General features: G+C 42.7%; 3 protein-coding genes across 4 annotated transcripts in view; 1 reads left to right on the top strand and 2 right to left on the bottom strand.

Moving 5' to 3' along the window:
- Positions 1-26,327, bottom strand: part of mpl (MPL proto-oncogene, thrombopoietin receptor) — a 297,799-nt gene that overhangs the window by 182,542 nt on the left and 88,930 nt on the right.
- ccn1 (cellular communication network factor 1) lies at positions 4,917-7,433 on the bottom strand. Of its 2 annotated transcripts, none has more exons than XM_052073473.1 (5): positions 7,203-7,433; positions 6,872-7,091; positions 6,291-6,635; positions 5,995-6,197; positions 4,917-5,904 (listed from the first exon to the last, which is right to left on the bottom strand). In XM_052073473.1, the coding sequence occupies exons 1-5, from the start codon at positions 7,248-7,250 to the stop codon at positions 5,602-5,604; spliced, it is 1,119 nt and encodes a 372-aa protein (XP_051929433.1). In that variant the 5' UTR covers positions 7,251-7,433; the 3' UTR covers positions 4,917-5,601. The 2 variants fall into 2 exon arrangements, with proteins under 2 accessions (XP_051929433.1, XP_051929432.1); XM_052073472.1 differs by having other exon boundaries at positions 5,995-6,200; positions 7,203-7,431.
- ddah1 (dimethylarginine dimethylaminohydrolase 1) overlaps positions 14,857-26,327 on the top strand; it is a 91,531-nt gene continuing 80,060 nt past the window's right edge. The window contains exon 1 of the mRNA XM_052073487.1: positions 14,857-15,411. Within this exon, the coding sequence (XP_051929447.1) occupies positions 15,130-15,411 (282 nt within the window). The 5' untranslated portion in view covers positions 14,857-15,129. The remainder of the gene's footprint in view (positions 15,412-26,327) is intronic.

Raw genomic sequence — 26,327 nt, 5'->3', positions numbered from 1 at the left:
ACCTCACCTGGTGCCCAAAAACTAACCTTCCTCCCTTGTCTCTCTGTTAAAGAAGGTTCACCAATTTCTCCTGGAACCTGTGATGTGTCAGACTCGAGAGTTGTATGTTGGCTAATTTATACAGGTGTTTGGTGGAGGGCGGCTCGGCGGTCGACTGGTTAGCGCATCAGCCTCATAATGCAGAGGTGCAGGGTTCGATTCTGGCCTTTCTTTGTGGAATTTGCATGTTCTCGCCATGCCTGTGTAGGGTTTTTCCAGTTACTCCTGTTTCCTTCCACATCCCAAAAGCATGCATGGCAGGCTAATGGAACACTCTAAATTGTCCGGTGTGAGTGTGAACGTGGATGGTTGTTCATCTATGTGTGCCCTGCGATTGGCTGGCAAGGGGCAGCAGGGGCTCCCCCACCTGCTGCCCGAAGACAGATGGGATAGGCTCCAGCTCTCTCCGCGACCCTTGTGAGGATAAGCGGATCAGAAAATGGATGGATGTTTGGTGGAAGAAGTCCTCAGCATCAGGGTGGGTGGCACAGCAGCTGCAAGGGTCAAGGTACTTGATGATATGTAGTTTTTTCATTTCTTCTTCGTTTTGAAAAATGATCAATTCAGCTACATTGATTGTAATTTTCCCATTGCGGAACAAATAAAGGATAACTTAATCTTAATCTTACACAATAAGGGGTAGGACTAGATAAGTTATTTACTTCTTCCTACTCCTTTTAGCATACAACTGTGATGATGTGTGTTTTCTTTTAACTACTTTCTAATTTTATTTCATCATTTTTGGTTGACCTTTGTCAACCTGTTATTGTGTGTACTACATATGCTCAATAAACAAACAAACAAAGAGAAACGCAGGCTTTTCGAAGGACGCTAAAGATTGTGTGCTACAGCTTCCCCGCAACCAGATATCTTCCCCAGCAAATGCAGAAAAAAAGTCTGTCCATCACTAAAAGCCCAACCCACCCTGTGTACACTCGTTTCTACTCTCCTCTCACGCAGGACGCTACGCAGCATCCCGCGCAGGGCCACTGGGTTCAGGAAAAGCTTCTTTGCGGAAGGTGTTAAGACTTTGGAGTCCTTTCATCTTCATGTGTATCCATCTCTGCACATTGAACATGTATTTTTTCCCCCTCCAAGCACTAAAACCTTGGAGATATGGTGCAAGTCAAGCCTCTTACCTTTTTATTTTAACTGTGTCCACGCCTTGCTGCATTTGGATCTTTGCTGTATGTTAAAATGGTCAATAAGCATTTCGTTATCTTATTGTATTCATGTTTTGTTGTTCCATTGTTATTTTCACAGATCATGGGACTTACTAGGCTAACCTGGGACTTTGGGTTTTATGTTTGTGCTATATCTGATGTGGAAATGTATGAAGTTCCTTGCATTTCAAACAAACCAATATAGTCGGCTACCATCCAGGACATGTTCAGTTAATGCAATTCCACAACATGTGGGTTTATATGCCGCAGTATTGACTCTTGTCATTCCAAACAAAGAGAAACAGACTCCACGTACAAGAATCACCTTTAAATTATTCAAATGATGCTTCTTCTTTTGGTCAAGATCCGTCGTCTCATTTTCGATGAGCTAATTCAGGGTAACGTTAAGTTTTGTGGCAACTCCAGGGTGTCCAAAGGGTTTGCGTGTGGCCTCACTACATGCTGTATTCTCACCTAATGCTAGTTGAGTATGACTGCAGCACCAGTAAATGACAGTCTTGCCCACTGGTGAGGCCAGTATTTTTTGGATGTGTTTAAACAAGCCAATGCTAACGTCTTTTGGATGTGACTGACTTTATTTGATGTCTTAAGCCTGTGATTACGCATTTTCCAGCCGTTTGCAATCAGGGGTCAATGATGTCACATCTGAGTGCATCTCTTCTCTCGGGACAACTCATGAACTGGTGACCTCAAACCGCTACTTCTGAATGAATTATACGATACATTTTTAACTTTGCTTTAAACGGTGGACTCTGCGTGATCACTATTCACTAACATCACGTTGGATTAGACAAGCGGTCTCCAAACTACGGCCTGGGGGTCATTTGCGGCCCACCCTTAATTTTTCTGCAGTCCGCGACATGACAAAAGATGCGTTAAACTAACAATGACATTTGACATGGGTTGCCAGTTTGTTAAAAAATTATCTAGGTAGACAGAGTAAGAAGGGAGGGTGTCAGAAAAATAGGTGCCATTACCATCAATAAATGTATTTGTTTATATACTGCAGTACTTTTCTCTATGTTTGAAGATACAAATAAACCATTTATGATTTATGAAGAACAATACAATTTAGCTTCAGAACACTGTAGTGAATAAAGATATTGGTAATTTAATTTTAGAGGCAAAATATTGTTTCTTCCACTTTGTGCTCGATGTACGTATTATAGGTCATCACTGTCAATAATATTAATATTAATACTTCCCACTTGTTTATATGTACAGTATCTGTACATGAGAGTCCTGACTTGGAAACGCTCATATGAGTTGGCAGCTGGAGCACAAAATCTATCGTATAATGTTTAAAGTGTTAGGATACAATTTTAGTGATCGCTATAATTTTGTTTAAAATGCATATTTCCAAATTATTGTAATGCCCGTCAGTAGCGGAGAGAAAGATGCTCACAGTCGCTGATGCTATTCACCATTTTTAATAAACAAAATAAGTAATAAACACACGCATTCAAAGGAATTGCTGTTAGCCACAACTCACGCCCATGCGCTCCTCATTCAGATTAACTACCGGAGCCAATATTCTCCCAACCTGCCTCCTCCCCTCCCTATGACGTCACACAAAATACAAGAAACAGATATTACACTATAATAATATGTACCATGTCTACCACATGTAGCAATTTATTGAAACACATTTTCTAAATACATAAAAAATAAATGTAAAGTTGAGGTTTGCATCTTGGCTTGGCTCTCAGCCGGTTTCTCACGTGGCCTCTTTGCAAAATGAATTCCCCACTGCTGTTGCATACCAATAATAAGAGTTATCTGGGGTTGCCATGGTGGATCTTTATCCATTCGTTCTTGTTCGATAGAAATGCCTTAGAGTCACATTTCTGCTCACGCATGCTTTATCATCCGAGTGGACGTGCATATTCTTGACTAGCATAAACTGACAGTATGACATTTAACTATAGATTGCGTATTTTCCATTGTGTCGACCGAGTATAGTTTACAGAATATGTGTTACATTTTCAACCAGCAGATGGTGCTTTTGAACATGACTTTGATTCAAAACCTTCCTTCTTTCTGTCCTCACGTTCCTTAAAAGTGAATATCAACCTGAGTGAGTGTATAGTCCAAGACTCTGGGGGTGGGGGGGGTGTTCATTCACTTCCAGCATGTTGGAATGCCAATTCTTCGTCCTGCTGTAACTGCTTGGTTGCCTTGTATTTCATAGTGGATGATGACGGCTTAATGCTAATGCATTTGTCATTTAAACATTTGAGCTCAGGGGTTGAGGTTGCTTCTGAGTGATTTAATTTCCTGGGCGCCAGTGCGAAAACATCAGTGCAGCATAATCCAACGTTAACATTTGTGCATGATTGAACAGGATGACACTGATGGTTTGAATCAATGAATCGATGATTTCAAGCTGTCCAGAAAAGACAACAAGATGTCTGCCCTACCTGCTGCACTTGCATCAAACAGGAATGCTATGGATTACTGAGAGGACTGTTGACATGACGTTTGAAAACATGACGGAACCAAGTATTGTGTTAACAAGACAAATGACAGTCTGGTTGCATGGTAAAGTTTAAGGCACTCTGATGAAAATGTGCTTTTGGGAAGCGGCATGAAGGCAAAACGCAAAAATTAAGCCTCTCACAATGTGTTGACTGGAAATCACGGCTGCATGGGAAGGCACACATCTCTGTGATTAGGAAAACTTTCAAAGTATTTTATGCGAGCAGTCTGTAAAACTTAAGTGGGCACATCCTGTGCAGTATGCTACTCCATCCGAGACAATGTTTCATGCTGTACTCAAATGAGAAGTTCCTGAATCAGATCCGACCATCCAAGAATGCCTTCCACAAAGAAATGTGTTTTATAGTTTGCGATGAGATGAAATGCATCTTGTGGAAGCCAACCGAGTACAAGGGAGTGTTTGTGTATTTTTAGACCATCCCAGCTAACCTGAACATGCTGCTCTGAAATACTTTCCAACATCTGTCGCCCATCAGGATGTCTGCTTTCTGAACCGCTACTGCATTCCTGAGCCACTCCCAATACCTGGATCTAAAAAAACAGCCTACCCCGCCGTTACCCCTGAGCTCTCACTACCCACTTCAAATCACGCTGTAGCTATTAGTACCAAGTGCAAGGCTCCACCCTCAGAATTTTTTCCCCTTCTACTTATAAGAGTAATAAAAGTAACAGACATCAGCAGCATGAATTCAGGTAAACAATGGAAGCACCAGCGCTTATGTGACAGGAGCAACACACGATTACAGTAGCTCCCAAAACATTTTACTATAACCACAAGAGCAGTTTTCTAAAATTATTTTTTCTTAATGCCTGTTCCTGAAACCGAGAAAGGAGATTTACAGCCATTCGTTGTTTTCAGGTGTCGAAGCCAATTGAGCTCAGCATTGAAGACTTGACATACTATTTTAGTGGTTACAATTCGTGGACCTAATCCCCCCCACCAACACCTTCTTGCAGCTCTTCAAGCGTAAGTCTTGGCCAGATCAAATAAAAAGGCTCTCGCTTCAGAATAGCATTCCATACTAATAGAAAGTCAGCATGAGAGCCTGCGAGGTGTTATATCAGAGCTCAGACCATGTCAGTGTCTGAGAATTTGTGGGATCTGCTGCACTTTGTCTTTGGGAATACTGTATCGGAATTGTAAGCGTGTGGGGGGCGAGGGGGGTTGTTGGAACACAGCAAAGTGACACAGGATCATATTTCATAAATAAATTCTTTTTATTTGTAGCATATAAAATTAAATCATTTTACAATTTATTCCAGTATGACTTTTGATATCCAAATAAAGTAGCTACATTTTCAGAGATAAATAATATTAACAACGCGAAAAACATTCATTCATCCTTTTGACATGTTTCAGTTTGTCTTTTTCATGAAGGGAGTTCACTAGCTGCCACAAAACATGAACAAAAAAAAAGTGCCCATGTCAGGAAATGGTGAAACCACCCGCTTGATAAACAAGTGGAGAGGTTACGCTGTGGGATGGTATGCTAATTGATGTTCTGTGTGCGCATATGTACATATGCGCACGCAAGTCTACAGTCTTGGCCATGTCTGATGATAACGATCAAAATATACACAGTGAATTGATATCAGCAAATAACACCAATGTACAAATGTTAATTACATTTTGCTCCATAACGAAGCCAGCATTGATGCTCCCTTAATATGAAGCAATTCTGAGTTAAGAGTGCTGATGTAGTCACAGCAAACAGTGCACGTCATAAAGTCCTCCTGATGTAAGCCCACAATTCCTTAGGAATCTAATTACACCAGGAAGCCGGTAGTTGTTTGGCGCCTTATTTACACCCCTGCATTCATCCGGACAGCTAGTGGCTGCCACTTCTCTTGCTTAGGGGCTCAGGAATGTCTTCACCAATCAGTCTTTGAACTTGTGGATGTCATTGGAGAGGCGGTAGAAAGGATAGGAGGCTTCGTTTGCGTGGGGGCAGTTGTAGGTGCACTTGCAGGACTCGATCATCATTATGTTCTTGTTGAAGGTCTCGCCATCATCGCAGCGGAATTTGACTCGGATGGTTCTGGTGTCATGAGGGCTGCAGCAGCGGCCGTCGACGCAGGCGCCGCAGTACTTGGGCCTGAATTTCTTCAAGCTGGAGCAGCCAGCATAAGTGAACTTCACAGGCTGGCTGGACTTTTTGGTTCTGCTGCATTTCTTTCCTTTCTGCAAATGAATGAAGGCAGTGGGGCATTAGCTGGGAATTCAAGTCCTGAAGTGGTGTGCTAACATTTTGTGGAGGTGGCTGAAGCTTACCTTAAGACTAGAGTAGGGTGACTGCGTGCATGGTCGCACTTCGCAGATTCGAGTCTCCTTGACCAGCTTGCACTCGTTGTTGTTGTTGGTGACTCTGGTGGAGATGCCCGTTCCGCAGCTCTTCGAGCACTGAGACCAGGGTGTGGTTTGGATGATGCACTTCTGGCTGTCAAACATTTGAATCTCAACTTGCGGCCTGTAGGCTGCTGTGAAAAGAAAAAGATCTCATCAGCAAACTTGACTCTCACAGTTTTTGGACGTTCGGGGAAATGTGAAGTCAAAGATTGTTTTCTTACCAGCTTGTGACTTGAGTCCCCCCTTGAAAATCGCAATGAGCTCATTCCTCAAGGTCAGGTCTCTTTCGAGTTCGTCAGGCGTCTTGTCTTTGCCGAAAATCTTCTCCATAATGTCTGTGTCCTTGCCATCATCACACACCCACTCTTCGCAGCACTGGCCTGCTACCTTGACCAGCCTTGGGTTGGCACAGCCCAGATTGGGCAGAGAGAGCTCTTGGGGGCACAGCGGGACACATCCCACAGCACCGTCGATGCATGTGCACTGGTGTTTACAGTTAGGCTGGAAGCTTTCTCCGTTCTGGTAGATCCGACTGTTGTACTCGCAAGGTCTGCCCTCTAATTTGGCTGCAGGAGGGAGAAAAAAAAACAGGAATGTTACTCTTCCCTGCTCTTCTTTTGGAAGACTTTGCTGCCAGGTAAGGATCGGCTAACCAGTCTAAAAAGCTTTTTCAGTGTGCTTTGAGGTTTAGTCAAAGCGTTATCTACATTCCACATTACACAAATTATGACCATATTTGTTCTTAAACCCCCCCCCCCCCCCCCCCCAAAAAAAAAACCATATACACGTGCTTTCGACATACCTCGGCAGATTCCACGAGTTGTAGCAGCAGCAAAGGTGGCCCCAAAATTACACTCCAGCCCTTTGGTGTGGTCACAGGGCTCGGTCAGGCTGCAATCCTCATTCAGCTGCCTGGCACATACTTTGCAACAACCGCAACCGTCCAGGACCACGCTGACACCGGGTGCGCACTTGGGCATCTCCAACGGACACTCGCACACAGATGAGCAAGAGGAGAAAACCTGTATACACAAGCATGAGTGATTACTTATGAGTGGAACGGTGATCTCCCCCTTGAAAAATAGGGTTGACTTCCCTCTACATTTCGAGTGAAATGAACATGAATAACTCACCAAGTTGATGCTCCCCAGGAAGGTAACGACAACAAAAATCATCAGCATCTTGGTAAAGTTATTTGCAAACAGGAATCCAGGTCCCAGAATAAGAAGAGTTGACCAATTCTGTCTTGTTGGACGTGAAGTATTCCTTCTTGCAGTCTTGCTGTGTTCGCTCCTGGTCTCTGGAGGTCCAAGCTGGGCTTAGTGAAGCTCTCGGTATCGTCTGCTGAGCTGAGGCGCCCTCTTCACTTATATACTCTACTGGGAAGCTGACGTCGTCCCCGGGCTGCCTGCTGAACTGTTCCCAAAATATGCCAGGAATGTTTCTCGGCCTTTTTCCATCCAAGACATAAGCTCCGCCCTGTCTAAACCGTGTGCTTTTTTTCTGTCTCTCACTCTCAAATGGATTTTTTCCCCCAATGGTGCCCATAAGAACACATTTTTCCCCTCTCACATGTTCCTTTCTTGTTTATCATAACCCGCTTTTAAATTCTTTCAAGAGCAACTTTAACCGCCTAGGAGGAAAAAAACAATACGTTTTGGTCTTTTGGTCATCCCGTTTGTGTGTACTCACCAAATACTCTGATTTATTTTGAATGGATTCTCTGTTCCATATCTAACAAACGATGCTATTTAATTTTATTGAGATTCAAAATGTGAAAACGTCATCATGATCCTCCATTGCCATGACGTAATTCTGACAGTGTTGAACCCACATTTATCAGCCGTTACCTTGGAAACTGTTTACAACAGCAGCAGTTTTTTTCACACGAGAAACTAAAGGTGTGGGCTGCAATACGTTTAAAGGTCTATTTCTGTCTCTCCCGTACCTTTTATTCAGCGGAGTTAAGCGCTTCCAGATGCGCGCCACAACGCAGACGTAACTATGTTACCATATTTGGTATGGCAGTAGCCTACATTATTAACATACCGCCCCCACCCCGAGCCCCCTCCCATACCCTTCTTTCGGCAAGCAGACCACAAAGCATTCCTGACAGCTTAAACGCTTGTTAAATATGTTCTTCGTGCAGGGAAATTCCTTTCCATGCAATGCTCGGGGCAACTTTTAACTTTTCACGCCATCTGTCCATCACGCCTCCGAAGGGAGAAAAGTAGGCCCCGTTACAAATAAAGCGCTTTCCACAGCAAACGGAGTCGAGTTGTTCTTGGTGGGAGAGAGACAGACTTCGTTTTTGATCAAATTGCATTTCAGTTAATAATAACAAGTATTCCTCGCTATTATTAATCATAATAACAATAATGTAATCCCGATGGAAACAAAGTACAACACGAGTCGTTCTATTCCGTAAAACGGTTTTTAAGGTTATAGTTAAGGATCTATTTGTCGTTTAGAACACACTAAAGAGCTGAAGAACCCCGGTGAGTTGTTGTTTTTTCACACTCACTTTACGCATTTGACGCATAATAATAATAATAATAATATAACCGGTCACGTTCCTGGACTGTGTCGCCGTGTGTTGGACATACGCGTTGTACATATCAGCCCAAACATCTTCAGGCTGAACTTCTGTCGTCGTAGCACGTCTGCCTTGCAGACACTAGATGGAGACATTTAAGTGGATGGTCGTTGTCGTTTCTTGAATGGCATAGCATCATCCCGCATCCTTTGAAATGTTATGTTTTACGTTGCTATTTGTGTGTAAAGAACAGATGCGCGAACGGTGTGGTGTTCTTTAGACTGGGGGCGCGTGTGTGAGCGTGTGTGTGTGTGTGTGTGTGTGTGTGTTCGTGTGTGTGGATACCATTTGGAACGGGGGCGTGTCCATTTTAGCACATGGTCGTGGTTTCCTTCGACAGAGCTAAACACAAATCCCAATGAAAAGTGGGATTTTCATGACCCAGAAGTAGAGTGCTCAGTCTAATGGCCGTGGCTCATTTCAAACCACATCTGACAATTTCTCACAAATGCCGTATGCAGATGGCCACTGCAAGTGGCTCTTTTCATTCATTTATACAAATGGGTACTGGATGCTTGTATTTGCTTGATTTTTACGAGAGACCGCATTTAATGTGTGATTGTCAGACTCCACACCTGGCAGGAGTACAGCGGGGCTCAAGGTCACTCACCTTCCCCAATAATGTGGATTTTGTTTTTAAACAAAACAGTCTCATATGTTCCTGTGTTTCAGCCGATTGTGCCACAACTGGTTTTCACAAGTTCATAATAGACAGCCATGCTTGAACAGGGGGCGTCATCTCTTACTTTTCTCCCAAATGTATTGAAACATAGAATTGTCTAAAAATTTATTGCTAAAAAAAAATTATATTCAGGATAATCTAATCCAAGACCAGATGGATCTATCTATCTATCTATCTATCTATCTATCTATCTATCTATCTATCTATCTATCTATCTATCTATCTATCTATCTATCTATCTATCTATCTATCTATCTATCTATCTATCTATCTATCTATCTATCTATCTATCTATCTATCTATCTATCTATCTATCTATCTATCTATCTATCTATCATCTATCTATCTATCTATCTATCTATCTATCTATCTATCTATCTATCTATCTATCTATCTATCTATCTATCTATCTATCTATCTATCCATCCATCCATCCATCCATCCATCCATCCACTTGCACGCGAGCTTTCCGCCTCACTTTATTCGCTAGCTCTTGACCTCGAGAGTTCCTGGTGATGCAGCGACTTCATTCAAGCACACCGAAGAAGGGGAGGGGCTTTTTTGCTTGACAATTGCTATTGTACCATCCAAAGAGCCGTGGAGGACAAAGGGGTTGATAATGTAGCTCTGGCTAATGCTAGACTTGGTACAGTCCAACATTTGCAATAATAATAATAATAATAATAATAATGATAAGGTATATATATACTGTATATATAATGACAATATATATAAATCACACCTACTTTACGGGATCCTAAGAGGACCAAAGATTGATTGGCTACCGTGAGGCAAAGTGCATAAAAGGTTCAGTTTATATAGCTTTGGCAAAGAGACGAAATGAGCGGATTTGCTTCCTGCAGCTCCAAAAGTGTCATCCGCCACACGCACCCGCGCCCCACAGCACAAACTGCACTGACTTGAATTGAATCACATGACCAGAAATGCTCGCAACGGATTTGGAGTGCACGTAGCAAAGAAGCCAATTAACCCTTTCAAATGTTATTCAATTTGCAAAGCAAGTCAGACTTGAAATAGGAAAAAAACAACAACCCGCAGTCTTTGTAGAATCAGGTCATTCTGATGAAGAAAAAAACCCACCAATATGGGGGGCTCTTTGTCAAAAATGGAATTTTCTGCTACAACTGTCTGGAAACATGCTTGCCATTTATGCCGACATTCATTTTCTTTTTAAATAGATGACAAGATGTCAAACTGTAAATCTCAGTGGAGTAGTTATTTTGTGATGAAGTCCTGACTCTTTATGGAATTTCCCTTTGCCTGTATTGTCCAATTTTTGCATAATCTTAATGACTACTTACATTTCACTCACCCAGCAATTTCCAGACATTCCGTTGTTGTCTGCTTAAAGGTCACATTGAATAAGTTGTGGGCCTTCATGCTCGATTGGACAACAATGTGCAACAATATGTCACCATATCCTTTCCAAAAATGGAAAGTATCTTCAGCAATGTTGTTCCATTTTATTTACTCTTTGTCAATGTACTGTACATCTGCCAGTCCAGGCTACTGCTTACAGTTGTGTGCCCCGTCAAACTGTCAAATCACGCATCTTACATTAGATTGAACGTCTCATCCCAGAGTGATGCCAGACAAACGAGGGGCAGTGTTACTGGTGCCGCTTCATCCCCAGTTGATGGATTGGGTCTGCTTTCAGTCATTGCTTTCATAGCTACACAGTGCACCAGCCAGGTGCCCCACAAGTATGAGGGTTTTCCTTCATCCAAGTCAGCCAAATTCCTCAGCATGGAGGAAAAAAATGGGGGGCCTTTATTGTGCCACATCATTCAGTGATGCGTAATAATGAAGGTGGAAAAAAAAACAATTCCAAGTGTCTGGGTGGGTTCAGGTGTTTGTGTCAAGAGGGGCTCTGGTTGGTGAGCGTGTCTTCAGTTGGGAAAAAAAAGGAATGTGGGGTTCCTGGAATGTTTCAAGCAGTCAGAGGTAATTGAGGGAATCTGGAACAAGAAAAGACAAACCAAGGTCCAACAGTGGAAGAATTTGCTTTTGGGATATTTGAAGAAACATTCCGTTGATGCAGAGCGCTTCACCGAGCCCAGAACCTGCCTCAGATGGGAGCGTTGGGAAAACAAACTCTTCTTCTTTTCTTCTCACATGCCCATTCTGAACAGATCGCATGACTTAAATGGCTATTTTCCTCGCTGGCGTACTGTCCCGACATCTATCTCAAAAGTCCTCAGTAGCATCCTGAAAGGGATTGCTGTTTCTCTTTCTTTCATTTTTAACTTATTCTCTCTTTGATTTTCTTTTTTTTTTGCAGATTATGTCCTCCAGATTGCGATGATCAGTCTGTCGGGTAGTCCTTCTGCCTGCCAATTTGTCCATCTCTTTGTCCGCAGGTCCATCATTTGGTGGGTCAGTCTGTCTGACGGTGGGTCGGGTGGCATGCCTGGCGGTCGGCCTCTCAGACGGTCTGTCGGTCGACCCGTCGCTCGGTTCGCTCCTCAGTCCGTCCACCTGCCAATCCATCTCTACGTCCGTCTGTCTGTCTGTCTGTCAGTCAGTTACTCTGTTTGTCAGTCCTTCAGTCAGTCTGTCAGTTATTCTGTCGGTCTGTCTATCAGCATGTCCATTTGTCAGTCTGTCAATCTGTCCATTAGATCTGTCCATCTGTGGACCAGTCTGTCCGTCTTTCAGTTGGTCGGTCTGTTCGATTGGTCTTTTTTCAGTTGGTCTGTCGATGTGATTTGCAACACTGTAGAACAACACTGGATGATACTGAGAGCTGTTTCCAATATTTTGGAAACATTCAAAGTGCAGCTTAAACAATTAATGGTTTCATCCACAGTTAATTTATCAGCACCTATTTTAATATTCCATTAATCATTTTAAGATCTTATTTAACTTGAAGAAAGAATTTTCAGCCTCTCAACAAAAGAAGATTTCTGTCGTCTTCCATACAAACAGACATTATTTTTGTGAAAATAACATATTTGCAAACATCTCTGTAATCATTACAAAAATAACATGGTGAGTTATTCCGCAAACTTTGTTTCATATTCACCTTAGAGTATTTCCACGGCTGCAAACATTTTGGCCAACAAAAGCAGCCATGTTCAAATTCATTTTTGGTATAAGTGGAAGCGATGCACACGATACACCGTGGTGTCAAATAGCAGCAGGTCAGCGCCAATTACTGGTGAGGAGGACTTCGGTGACATCAGATTATTTTGCCTCATGGTATCGGTCGCTGATATTGGTCACCTTCAGGAGAATTTGATGCTTTGAAAATTTGCTGTGATCAGTCCAGTACTGATACCTGGTGTTGGTACTCGTTCATCATGACTAGGAACTGAATCATCGTCAATTTATGTTTGTGAGTTTATTTTCTGCACTGTCAATTTGAAACAAGGTCCTGTTTTTGAAGAAGATATTTTTTAACCTAATTCATCAAGTACTGGAAATCAAAAAAAGAATCCATAGACTAATCGATTAATATATTAGACATTAGTTGCAGCCATCTCATTCACTTATGAGACCAAATCTCAAAAGTTTGAAGTATAGGAGGTTAACAGCGAAGTCGCTGATGGTGTCGTGGTACAATCACCTGACATGTGTGCAAGCAGCATAGGATCAGTTCCCACTCACTGACTGTTTGGATGTGGGCATGGATAGTTGTATATCTCTGTCTGTGCCCTGTGACTGACTGGCGACCATTTTAGGGTGTGGTCTGCCTTCCGCCCAAAGTGAGCTCGGATAGGCTCCCGTTACCCTCTTTGTACAAGTGGTGTTGAAAGTGGATGGATGGAGTTTTACAATACAGCCAAATATATTCACAGAGAACTGTATGGTTGAATTAAGGGTGTTATCATTATCAAGGCAGAATACTGGGTACAGCTCTTGTATTGGCAGTGATTAAAAAAAAGGACTCACACAGTGTCAGTAAGAAGTACGTTTACTTCAAAAAACACTTCTGCACTTGAGTAAAAGTGAAAAAAAAATCTGAAATCCCCTTAGATACGAATAACATACCTGTCAACTTTTCGGATCGCCAACCTGTATAAACTACCAAAAAAATCCGTATAACATACCAAAGCATTTTATATGTCAAAATAATGGCAGAAAAAAACACGAAATTTCCAATGATATTTATTGTAGATCTCCATGATACAATGTCTGGTTAATGTCTAATCATCATTCTACTTAGTGGCATTACTGTGTTCAGAGTTGTATTCCGGAAATGAAAGCATTCGAGTAGACCAGCACCATTCTGGGCAAAAGCAAACGAAACTACCTGTTAGTGGGGGGAAAAAACAAAAAACGGAAATTTTCAGAATCAAATGAAAATTTGTGCGATACGGCCAAATACGTAAGATTCACCACAAAATCCGTATGAACTATGGCTAAACCGTATGAGTTGACAGGTATGTAATAATAATCCACAGTGCCCATTTTGACAATTTGACACAATAAATAAATGTCTCACCCACGGTGGACCTAGCCTCTTTTCAATTTGTAAGTTATGTCATAATTTGCAGAAGCCGATGAAGGTAGCTAGCCCAAATTAACATCTATGTTGTGAATCTTCACGACAGGATCACGACTCGCAGGTGAGTCGGAGCCTATTCGAGCTGACTGTGCAAGTAGAAAGTCCGCATGCCTCTTTTCAGGTGATTTAACGTGACGCAATGTTTGACGTGAATTCGAACTCCATCTTCATCTGCATACATTGGTTTTAAATTGGTATGACAGGCAGCAAAGCTCGAGTCGTCCAGATGCAATGCTGCTCGGAGCAGTGCGGGTCTGGGGGGGGGGGGGGGCGCAACGGGGGCCAGTGCCCCCCCCCCCCCCTCCGAGCGTAGATTACACAATCGCTCCAAGTCGCCGACGCGAAAGGTGGAACCAAAGTTCGTTATTTAACATTCTCGCCGGACCCTTTAGTGCGCTGCACCACTTAAAAATGAGCGGGAAAATTAGAAGCAGTCCGCACAGAAGGAAATTACCATGACGTGCGTGTGTGTGCGCGTGCGTGTGTGTGTGTGTAACTTTTTTAGTCTCCCTTTTTATTTTAATTTAATTTAACAGGATCAATATATAAGACATCGCCTTTTAAAATTTGGATAATTATATGCATGTAAAACATCTAGCTTCAGTGTATTTGCAATTTTTGTCCCCGGCAGGCTGGTACCATATCATCCCCTGGCTTGAATATTCTCAACAGATGGACACGGCGTATTGTTACACTTGCAGACATTTTAGCCCTCCTAAGACTGTTTTTTTTTCCTCATCACTGTTATCTTATCACTACAATTTCAAAGTTAGAAGAAATAACAAGTAAAATAAGATTTCGAATCTGTCTTTTTAGCTCTGGGTTGAATGTGCCCCCCCCCCCCCCTCCCCATCAAAACTCCTGGCCCCAGCCCGGCGCCCTCATGAAATTGATCCAGAACCGCCCCTGGCTCGGAGGCTGTTCGCAGGTGCAGTTTTTGAGTGAGGCTGATGTAAAAGGAGCGTGTCACTTGTTGGAGTGGACGGCTAACAGGCTGTTGGGCTTCACGTGATGGTCACTGCGCGTCACCGCGACTCGCCTGGAGGCAAAAGTAAGGCTCACTGACACCCAATGGAGCGACGGTCTGTATGCCAATTAAGAATAAATCTCCAAGGCGGTGCAAAGGTGGTAAATAAGTAAACCAGCCAGCACTGTGACAGCTGACGCTCAGTGAATCAATAGCAAGGGTGCTCTGCACGTTGATTTTTTTTTACCCCCCTTGAGTTAAGTGTCCCAAGCGAAGGGGAAAACATGGCGGGTTTTGGTTGTTACACCCACGCTATCGTCCGGGAAATGCCGACGTCTTTGGCCAAAGAAGCGCTCCGGACTAGCCAGGCTGAGGTGGATTCAACCAAGGCGCAAAAGGAGCATGATGCTTACGTCCACGTCCTGAGGACCACGGTCGGGCTCGAGATAGTGCAACTGCCCGTGGATGAGAGCCTCCCGGACAGCGTGTTCGTTGAGGATGCCGCCGTGGTGTGCGGGGATACGGCGCTCATCACCAGACCCGGTGCAGAGAGCAGGAGGAGAGAGGTAGGGAAAGTGACAGCATTTGCTTCGCATCATAGATCTCTGATACCTCATAATGTTAACGTGGGGAGGTTTGCTTGGCTCAGTAACAGCCGCTGAATCACAAATATAGATTAGAAAGCTATTATTGATGATACTGTCCCCTGCTCCAAACATGTACTTGCATTCATCCTTAACTGCAACAAAAGGCACCTTGCTTTAAGAAAGTCACAGTTGAGGTACTGTTGTGCACAAATTATGGTAATATGCACAGGCAACGCCCATCTAAGACACCTATCCATTTTTTTCTTAAATGTTACATGAAGTGTGCTTCACTAATATGATAAGAATTTTCTCCAATTGCGTATTCATTTGAAGCAATGTCATATGGCGTATTTTTATTTATTTTTTTGCTTGCGTTTATGCTCACTTAAAGTGTGTGTGTGTGCGTGTATGTGTGTGCGTGTGTGTGTGCGTGTGTGTGTGCAGCCATCTCGTCCTGGACGCATAATTTTCCCTCGGGACGCACAGTTCCAAATAATGTGCGTTTTTGAGACACAAGGAAACGTCTCAGTCAAAACAAGCAAAAAAAAACCTACGGCAGGCCTGAGGATTTCACGGTAACGATCGTTTCCGTGGCGTCATTTTAACATTACCGAGAAATCGTTTCCCATAAAAGTCACTGCACACGAGTTGACGATCGAATCTCTCCTGTGTGATCAATGCGATGTCACTGTGCCTGCATGGGTGTTTGTTCTGTGGTGTGTGCGTGTGTTTCTTCTAATTTACTTTAGTTTTGTTTGTTTTCAGTATTGGGCTCGGAGGGGGGGGGGGGGGGGGGGGTGGAATAGATAATGTTATTTGTGCATGCAGGTTGTTATTTTAGTCCGCATACTGAGAAATCGCTCGGATGACAGTTTGAGATGGCGGCGAAAAAAACCACACAAAGGTCTACAAATTGCGACATTTAAGAAATGCGAATGCCAATCTGATTTTTCGTATGAATCGTCCAAAGGGCGTATCACTAAACTCACCTGGGATGTATGCACAGAACACGAGAGCGAGATACGACGAGAGGCACGATTCCAAGGCAAGTTGGTCATTAGATCTATAGGCTAATCGCTATGAAAAATATTATGAAACAGTATTGGCTATTCTATAATTTACTGGTTGTAGCATGGTAACTTTATGAATAAAACATTCGTCGCAAGGTGTAGTAATGCTAATGTTAACTGTCGGTAGAACTGACGATGACGTGTGGTAGATTCTTTCGTCGAATTGATAGTAGATTACACATGCATTGTCTTGGGAAGAGGATGTCAAGCCACATCAATACTTACCTGTATTAATGATTACCAGTAAATTCATCTTTGCAGTGTGAGACTGGAAAAAATAATCTGATTTTGTGGTATGCTGTATTCATGATGCCCCCAATTTTGCTGCTGTCGACTGCAAATTTCCCCACTGTGGGACAAATAAAGGTTATTTTATCTTATCTTTTACGAGTACAACATATTTGATATGATCCATTAATTTTGTTAAATAATTCCTGAATACACAGCTGCTGATGTAATGTTCATTGTTCATGCATAGTTTTCAAACATTTACCCTTGAAACATTGTAATTTTGAATATCAGAATTCTTGATTTTGAATCTTAGTCAAAATAGAAAAATGAGTTCCCATGATGAACGTTTACGGAACCCAAAATTAGTTACCGTGGTTTTCCATTGGGTAATTCGACGGAATCGAAAAACGGTTACTGTGAATTTCCGAAATCCTCAGGCCTGCTATACGGTACATCTTTTTTTCCCCGCAATGATTGCAGTTTGACAATCACCACCATTGTTGTTTTGATCACGCGTTACGTAATCTCACGTGACGAGATTTCCGTTCTTGCGAGACGAGATTGGAGAGATAGGCCTTCACCTCGCGGAAAGCAGCCGATTTCCAAGTTGTGTAACGTTAAAACAAGTGCTGCGAACAAGGGATCACAGAGGAAGCAGCTGAAGTTGGATAGTTTTTTTGCGATAATAAGTTGACTTTGAGAAAGCCTTGCATCATTGGAAGCAGAGTCAAGAGGACATTTTATCAACTCAAAGACTGAACCATGAGATGAAATAAGAACCTATCTATCAGCGAATCTTGTATGCCTGAATTATTTAAATTTTTGCAGCATTTGTTGATAAGAGATAAACCTATTATAAATGTATATTGTTGTTGTTTGTGTTATTATCATATGCAATTTAATAAATAGACCATTTCAGAATTCGAAATTTGGGACTCTCTCAATGCATAATGAGACTCATACATTTCTGATCAGTGAGTCCCTGGGACTCGCTGGGGTTAAACTGTGAAATTATCACTTTGTGTGAGTGTGTGTGTGTGTATCAGAAAGAAGCAAACAGACAATGGGGAAAACGGTTGGCCAGCTTCTGTGAAAGTGCCTGTCGTTTCAGATCAGAGTCACTTTATTTGGCACAGTGGCTCTAAAGGGCCTCGGCCTCATTGGTGTATTCATGGAAAAGTTTTAGCGATGCTGCTATCAGCACACCAGATTAAATTGACACAATAGTTTTTGCGCCACATTATGCAAACTTAGTTTTGGATACAGCGGGCACAAGCACAGTGACACTGTCATATCAGCTGTGACATGACAATGAAATGAAAAAGTTGCGAAGTAAAAGTTACTTGATCACTGTAATGTTTTCAAATACCTTGCAATAATAATATAATCAAAGGTCATCCTACTAAACTTTTGAGGGAAAAAGCCTGCTCAGAAAATTGAGGTCTTTTGGAGTTCAGGGGTCACTCCTTAAGACCTGTGGCGGCCTCAGCCATTCATTATGGCATAGTCTGCTGGTCAGGCAGCATCTCGGCCCGGGACAGAGAGAGACTGAACCGACTGGTCAGGACAAAGCCGGCCCTTTGTCCTGGGCTGCTCCCTGGACAATCTGGAGGAGGTGGGCAACAGGAGGATGCTAGCTAAGCTAAAAGCTGTAATGGACAGACCCTGTCACCCCCTCCAGGACACCCTGACAGCACTGTGCAGCTCCTTCAGCCACTTTCTACTTCGGCCTTTCAGAATTTTGCTGCTGTAAATTGGGAATTTCTGCATTGTGAGACAAATAAAGCTTTTCTTATCTTCATTCATTCATTCATTTCCCGAACCGCTTTATCTTCACGAGGGTCACGGTGGGTGCTGGAGCCAATCCCAGCTGTCTTCGGGCAGTAGGCGAGGGACACCCTGAACCGGTTGCCAGCCAATTGCAGGGCACACAGAAACAAACAACCATCCGTGCTCACACTCACGCCTCGTCCAATCAGCCTGCCATGTATGTTTTTGGAATGTGGGAGGAAACCAGAGGGCCCAGAGAAAACCCACGCAAGCACGGGGAGATCATGCAAAAACCACACAGCAAGGCCCAAGATGGGATGGAATTGTACCTCTGCACTGTGAAGCCGACGTGCTAACCAATTGACTAACGGGACGCCCTTTACGCATATTAATGATAAACATTGCGCAGATGTCCCCTCCGTGAGCCATCACCTTACCGTGGTGGAGGGGTTTGCGTGTCCCAATGATCCTCGGAGTTAAGTTGTCTGGGACTTTATGCCCCTGGCAGGGTCACCCACGGCAAACAGGTCCTAGGTGACTACCGGGCCGCTGATCTGATCTGAACTTATCTTATCTTATTACCTAAGCAAACACTGTGAAATATGAACATCCATTTATTTCAGATTAAGACAATTTCCATCAGTTTACATAATTTTCATCATGACTGTCATTGTGCCATCCACAAAAAACATTGAGCTGTTGTTTCCTGTTCCTTTGTAATATTTGCACTGCTCAAAAAGTGGAAAAGTGGGGGGCTCTAAGCAGTTGCCTAGGTTCCCCGCTATGTTGCTTTGTCTCTGATTTTCTTACTACATGTGAGAAGGACCTCATTGTCTTCAAAGTTACCTCGGTGTTATCGGGTTGAGACCTGAAAGCATTGATGACGTTGTGGCAATCCAGTTGTGAATGGTTAAAGTGGTCTGATTTTTATGTTCTGTCGAGTGCAACATTGTCAATGGCTAACAAAGATCGAACGTTGATTAAATCAATAAATCACTCAAACAGCATGATTAACAGACTTACAGACTTTTACAGGCCTTTCTGGGACAATGTCTTACGATTGGATAAGGTACAGATTTTTGGTCAAGCACATCACTGTCCTGTTTACTGATAATGAAAAAGACTAAAAAAAAAAAAAAAAGAGAGAACATGGTCTCCTCGGTCAAACATTGTGGAGGTGCACCCTTTTTTGGGGGTTGCTTTGCTAATTCTGATCCTGGATGCCTTGACTGCGTGCATGGCATTGTGATATTTGAAGACTGACAAAGAATTCTGGGACACAATGTCGAGCCCGGTATCAGAAAGCAGGGTCTCCATAAGAGATTGTCGTGGGTCACGCAGCAGGAAAATGACCAAAGCACACAAAAAATGGCACCCAAAATGGCCCCCAATATGGCTGAAGACAAAGCGCTGCAAAGTTCTGAAGTGATCGTCAACGAGTCCAGATCTTATTCCAATAACCTGTTGAGAGCTCTCAAAACAGTCGGCTCAAATTTGAGAGACCCCGAACAATTGTCAAAAGACGAATGGTTCAGAATTCCAGCAGAAAAATATATTTTAAAAACATGTTGGGTCGCGGGTGTGCTGCAATGGAGAAATTCCCAATTCACAGCAGCAAAGTTATGAAAGGAAGAAGTCGAAGAACAAAATATAGGAGCTTCTGGAAAGGCAAGCCACGCTTGATCAAGAAAATCAAAAACATTCCAATGTTTTCTGATCCACATCAATATGTTTGCATACACATGCATACAGATTTACTTTGGTGACTTACCTAACCCCCCAATGAAAAAAAATCTTCCCGCATCCCCCACCACTCCTAGCAAACACCACGACAGCAAGTGAACTAGCCAATTATAATTACCTGTAACTTTAAGTAATGTACACTTGGTGAAAGTAGGTTAAACCTCATCAAATTGTGTGAATTTCACAATTGTCACCAAATATCTTTTGAGGCAACATTAAGCAAATGAAAAAAAACCTACTTTCATACATTGTGACTGGGTGGCAACCCCCGCCGCCTGCCAGAAGACGACTTGGATAGGCTCCAGCACCCCTGCCCACGACCCTTGTGAGGATGAAGCGGATCGGAAAATGGATGGATGGATAGATATTTACATGTATTAGAGATGGGCAAAGCGACTTGTGCAGAGCTGTGAAATGTATTTTCTCTCCAAATGCAATAGCTAGCAAATCAATGTGGGTGTTTCTGGCCCATGTGTGTAACCTTGAGGTAGACATTCAAAAACTGTGCTTGTTCATACCAAAAGAAAGGAAAAGTGGAAACAATTATTTGTGGGAATCAAACACAAAACATTTACTGCATATTTTAAATTATAACATTATTTTTTTCAAAGTTATGCAATAAAAAAAAAAAATCAGCCATGTATGAAATAACATGATTATGGGTCATTTTAGAACCATGGTGTGCATTATAAGGGTAGTGGTATAAAAATGTTCTTGTTTGGATGACAGATTAGTAGATAGATTGTTGCTGTCACGAGATTTTGTTGAACTGTCATGGGTTTTTGTTTGTTTGTTACTTTGATTTTGTCACGTTGTGCCCGAAGCGATAGAATGATCGCTTCGTGCACAACAAAATAAGGAAGTGGATCCCCGAAATAGCAGACACAATAAGAGATTTTGTCAGAGAACAAAAGGAGTCTTTAATGACGAACACAAAATACCCGACAGGGAGAATAACAAAAAACTCTGGTCAAATTAAGGACCAGGGATAGAATAAAGAGAACAACAGAAAACGCTTACGGAAAAGAAATGGCAAGGAAGGTCTGATTAGACAATTATATAAATTTCGTACGCAAGAGTAACAATGGCGCGTAATAACAGCCACAAGGCTAAGAGGCAATGAATAATGCAAATAGTAATTTGAGCGAGAGAATATTGGCGCGGCGTGGAATTCTCCGGCAGTGAGTAGACTGCCAGAGCGTCCAAATAAAGGCAGAGTAATCACTCACAAATGACTGACAGGTGTGCAGGCGGCGGGGAGAAAGCCCGCCCCCTGCTGGCAAACACGGGACGTGACAGATTTATTGGAGTTTTTCAGGACTTTGTGTTTTGTATTTAGTTTTTTCCAGTGTACACCTGCAAGTGTTATTTTATTTTTATTTTTTTGTGTGACTACTTTTTGTTCCATAAAGCGTGGTTCTCCTGCATCTCTGCTTTTTGGTCTTCTTCCAACGAGCACAATTGACAGAACGGTCACCACAACATGGTTCAACTTTCACGGCTTTGCTGTTTCACTGATTTTTTTTCGTGCAGTTAATTTTTTTTTTCATACACTGGAGTGCATTATGTTCTGCATCCTGACTGGCAAAGGGACTGTAGACTAATGTCAAGAGTCTCCGCGTCCCTATCGATGTACAGCTTGCCAAATTTGACAAAACTTGAGAAAACACGCAACATTGATGAAACGTTCTGTACAGTATTACTAAAAACAATACAATACAATACAATACATGCTGATTTATTGCGCTTTTACAACAGCGGCAGCTGTAACAAAGCGCTTAACAAAACAGTTAACATATAGTAAAATAATAAACAACACATAACATAAAACACGGACAGTCGTGCAGTCCTAACCACTTTTCCGTCACACGCTTTGTTGTTTGAAGCAGTTTGAGATGGCAGAGGAGAGAATCAAAGTGTCCATTAACCAGTGGATCAGAGATGTCATGCTCAAAATGTGCACATGTCGGCTACAAGCTAAGTTTCAAAGTCAACAAGAAGCTGTAGCATCCATTGACGAAAAAAAGAGATTGGTTCACTTCTCCTGTCCCATGTAAATCCATTTCAATTCCAAGCGGCGACTCTGGGTTCCAAATACGCATTGCGCCAACGCTCCTCTCTCCTCATCCTCAACTTCAGCAGGCAGCCATCCATCCAGCTGCACCAACGCGGACTGTCCAACAGCGCCGACATCTCCACTGAACAAAACGGGGTTGTGAAAAATGCTGCCCATTACAGGCGCAAAAAACACAAGTGCCCCAGGTCTGTCCAGCACCGACATTCAATGGCGCCGACATTCCTCCCAATCCAAATCTGTGCTGGTACAGGCGTGCTGCCGAGAAGGCGCAACCACCAAGCACAGATACTTCTCCTTTGACAAATGTCGTGGCCAAAAAACGCTGAAAACAGTCCATGTCAGGTCCACACGTTGAACAACAAACATTTGACAAAACAAAAAGACAAAAACAACAAAAAAGAACAAAAAAGCAAGGCTCTTGAAGAGCACTTGCCAAAGGCTGCCTACCCATCTTGGGAAAAATAAATAAATAAATAAATAACCTGTGATTTATTTGTAAGAAAGCATTTATATTTTTGTTTTTTGTAAATGCTTGGGCCTGAAAAAAAGTTTAATCTTTGGTTTCATTCAAAACAGTACTGTGGACGTAAAAAAGATGACTACTTCACGGAGTTCACTGATAATGAGTTCTTTTGGGAACATAACCCCCGCGATAAACGAGGGATTACTGTATTACCATAATTCACAACTCTTCACAATAGTCCATACATACTGTATGTCCATCCATTTTCTGATCCACTTGTCCTCACATGGGTCGCGGGGCGTGTTGGAGCCTATCCCAGCTGTCTTCGGGCAGTAGGCAGGGGACACCCTGAACCTGTTGCCAGCCAATCCCAGGGCACACGGAGACGAATAACCATTTGCGATCACAATCACACCTAGTGACAATTTGGAGTGTTCCATTAACATGCCACACATGCTTTTGGAATGTGTGACAAAACCGGAGTACCTGAAGAAAACCCACACAGGCACGGGGAGAAAATGCAAATTTCACACAGGAAGACCCAAGCCGGAATCGAACCCACCACATCTGCACTGTGAGGATGACGCGCTAACCACTTTCCGCCACATACTGTATATTGCAAGATAATTTTAAAGCCGCATTGCCCACCTGTAGTGAGAAACCAAATGGACATTTATGAATTGATAGTTTCTATAGTTTATCAAATATAATTACTGATTGATACTGTATTTGTCACTTCAGAAACTGTCACTTCGGCTGAAAGCTACCAGAAGTTGAGTTGAAAGATTGGTAAGCAAAAGATAAGGACATTCATCAGTCCCTACCATTGCTAAATTGTATTTTGAATATAAAAATTAATAAATTGCATTTATATAGCGCCTTTCAAATCTTATCATGAAAATAACTTGTTCTATCTAGAGATAACTGAATATGCTGAAGACATTCCCGTCTCTGGACATGTGCCAAGGATCATGTGCCAAGATGGCAAAGTGAACAGACCAGACAAACCGCTTTCCACACACACACACACGCCATCCTTCCGTCACCTCAAAAGACACATAGTGCTCAGGCTGCAAGACAGCTGCTGGAGACATGTAGACAGGAACTCCTCTCAGTCTCTCAAGATGACGTGGTCTCACTCAGCCGTCACTGGGGGTGTGTGAATGTCTGGTTTCGTATGTGAGACCACAGGAAGTAGACCATTCATGGTGGTGATGGGAGGGCGGGGGGAGTGGGGGGAGGGAGACCAACTCGCTTTTAGGTCAGAGAGGGCATAGAAAAGGCCGTACCTCTCTTTAGAAAGAATGCCATAAAATTGATCACTCATAAAACAGGAGTAGATACAGAGTCTAAAATCAAAATGTACAAGGTTGCTTGTATGGAAGGGCTTGTCATCTTGAACAAATATTTAGATTGCCTTCTGGCATCCATCCATCCATCTTTTCCTATCTTCATTCATTCATTCATTTTCCGAACCGCTTTATCCTCACGAGGGTCGCGGTGGTTGCTCGAGCCTATCACAGCTCTGTCTTCGGGCAGTAGGCGGGGGACACCCTGAACCGGTTGCCAGCCAATTGCAGGGCACACAGAAACAAACAACCATCCGTGCTCACACTCAAACCTAGGGACAATTCAGTGTGTTCAATCAGCCTACCATGCATAGTTTTGGAATGCGCAAGGAAAGCGGAGTGCCCGGAGAAAACCCACGCAGGCATAGGGAATAACATGCAAACTCCACGAAGGGATGCCAGAGCTGGAATGGAACACTGTACCTCTGTACTGTGAGGTCCACGTTTCTCCTGGTATTTCATCAATGACCAAGTTGTTTCTTTTTGACATTCCCTCCAAGTCGTCCATCTTATCTGTTAATACTAGCAGGCTATCACATATTTTGTAGATTTCTGTTTGCATGTTTTTGCAGTGGTCAGTTTGATAAATTTGATTTTTTTAAAATGTCTTCCTCGTTTTGGGTAAAGTTGATGCTGGGTTTAATTTCCTGGACTTCCCTCGTAAAACTGTCAGGTCATGGGTTTGTTGAGTCTATTATCATCTTGACAAATCCTTTCATATTTTCCTGTTGCTGTTGCAAGAGTGCTGTAAAAAGCGCTTTTGTTACTGAGTAGTTTGTTTACATGTGTGAGGGTCATGAATTTTTCGTCCTGCTTCGTGTCTTGCTTCTGTATGGAGGGCATATTGTTGGGTCTTGTTGCTAGCAAGTTGTATGCAAGTAACTATAGAGGAATAAAGTTGATGAGCCATACAATGAAACTATGGGAAAGAGTAGTGGAAGCTAGACTAAGGGCAGAAGTGAGCATTTGTGAGAAGCAGCATGGTTTCATGCCAAAAAAAAAAAAGAGTACGACAAATGCAGGATGTTGATGGAAAAGTACAGAGAAGGTCAGAGGGAAATGCATTGTGTCTTTGGAGATCTGGAGAAAGCGTACGACAGGCTGCCTAGAGAAGAAATGTGGTATTGTATGAGGAAGTCTGGGGTTACAGAGAATTACGTTAGACATGTATGATGACTGTAAGAGAGTGGTGAGGTGTGCTGTCGGTGTGACGGAGGAATTCAAGGTGGAGGCGGAGCTTCACCAGGGGTCAGCTCTGAACCCCTTCTTATTTGCTATGCCGATGGACAGGCTGACAGACGAAGTTAGACAGGAATCTTCATGTACTATGATGTTTGCAGATGACATTGTCATCTGTAGTGAGAGCAGGGAACAGGTGGAGGAGAAACTTGAGAGGTGGAGATTTGCCCTTCAAAGTAGAGAATGAAAGTCAGTCGCAGCAAGACGGAGTAAACATGTGTGGAAGAGAGGGACCCAAGTACAAGAGTGAGGTTAGAGGAAGAAGAGAAAATAGATGGAGAATTTTAAGTACTTGGGGTCAACTGTCCAGAGCAATGGAGAGTGTCGAAAAGAGGCGAAGAAGCGGGTCCAGGCAGGCTGGAACGGCTGGAGAAAAGTGTCAGGTGTGGTGTGCGATAGAGTTTCAGCTAAAATGAAAGGAAAGATGCATAAAACTGCGATGAGACCAGCCATCCTAATTGGAGTGGAGACAGTGCCACTGAAGAAAAGACAGGAGGCAGAGCTGGAGGTCGCCGGGAGGAAGATTTTGAGGTTCTCTTTGAGCAGGTTGGATAGGATCAGGAATGAGTATCGTATTTTCCGGACCAGAAGTTGCTCCTGAGTATAAGTCGCACCAGCCATAAAAAGCATAATAAAGAACAAAAAAACATACATAAGTTGGAGTAAAGTCGCATTTTGGAGGGAAATTTATGTGATAAAATCCAACCCCAAGAACAGACATGTCATCTTGAAAAGCAATTTTTAAAAAATAAAATAGAAAACAACACGCTGAATAAGTGTACAATATGCTAACGTTACATGACGCATAAACGACGAACTGAGAACATGCCTGGTATGTTCAAGTAACATTAAGAGTTATTCAGATAACTATAGCATAAAGAACATGCTAACGAGTTCACCAAACCATCAATGTCACTCCAAATCACTAAATCCAATGGAATCTTCATCCTCTG

Source organism: Hippocampus zosterae, chromosome 8 (genome assembly GCF_025434085.1).
Source record: "Hippocampus zosterae strain Florida chromosome 8, ASM2543408v3, whole genome shotgun sequence".
In the NCBI taxonomy this organism is placed as follows: domain Eukaryota; kingdom Metazoa; phylum Chordata; class Actinopteri; order Syngnathiformes; family Syngnathidae; genus Hippocampus; species Hippocampus zosterae.
Note: the sequence above shows the minus strand (reverse complement) of the source record. Positions and strands in the feature narration are given on the sequence as shown.

What these genes read in the sequence shown, in the direction of transcription:
- ccn1 (XM_052073472.1), bottom strand. Translation starts at nt 7,250, where the DNA reads ATGCTGATGATTTTTGTTGTCGTTACCTTCCTGGGGAGCATCAACTTG. An exon ending in AACTCGTGGAATCTGCCGAG is followed by an intron (nt 6,636 to 6,871) that starts GTATGTCGAAAG and finishes TCCCTCCTGCAG; the next exon opens with CCAAATTAGAGGGCAGACCT. An exon ending in GGGACTCAAGTCACAAGCTG is followed by an intron (nt 6,201 to 6,290) that starts GTAAGAAAACAA and finishes TTCTTTTCACAG; the next exon opens with CAGCCTACAGGCCGCAAGTT.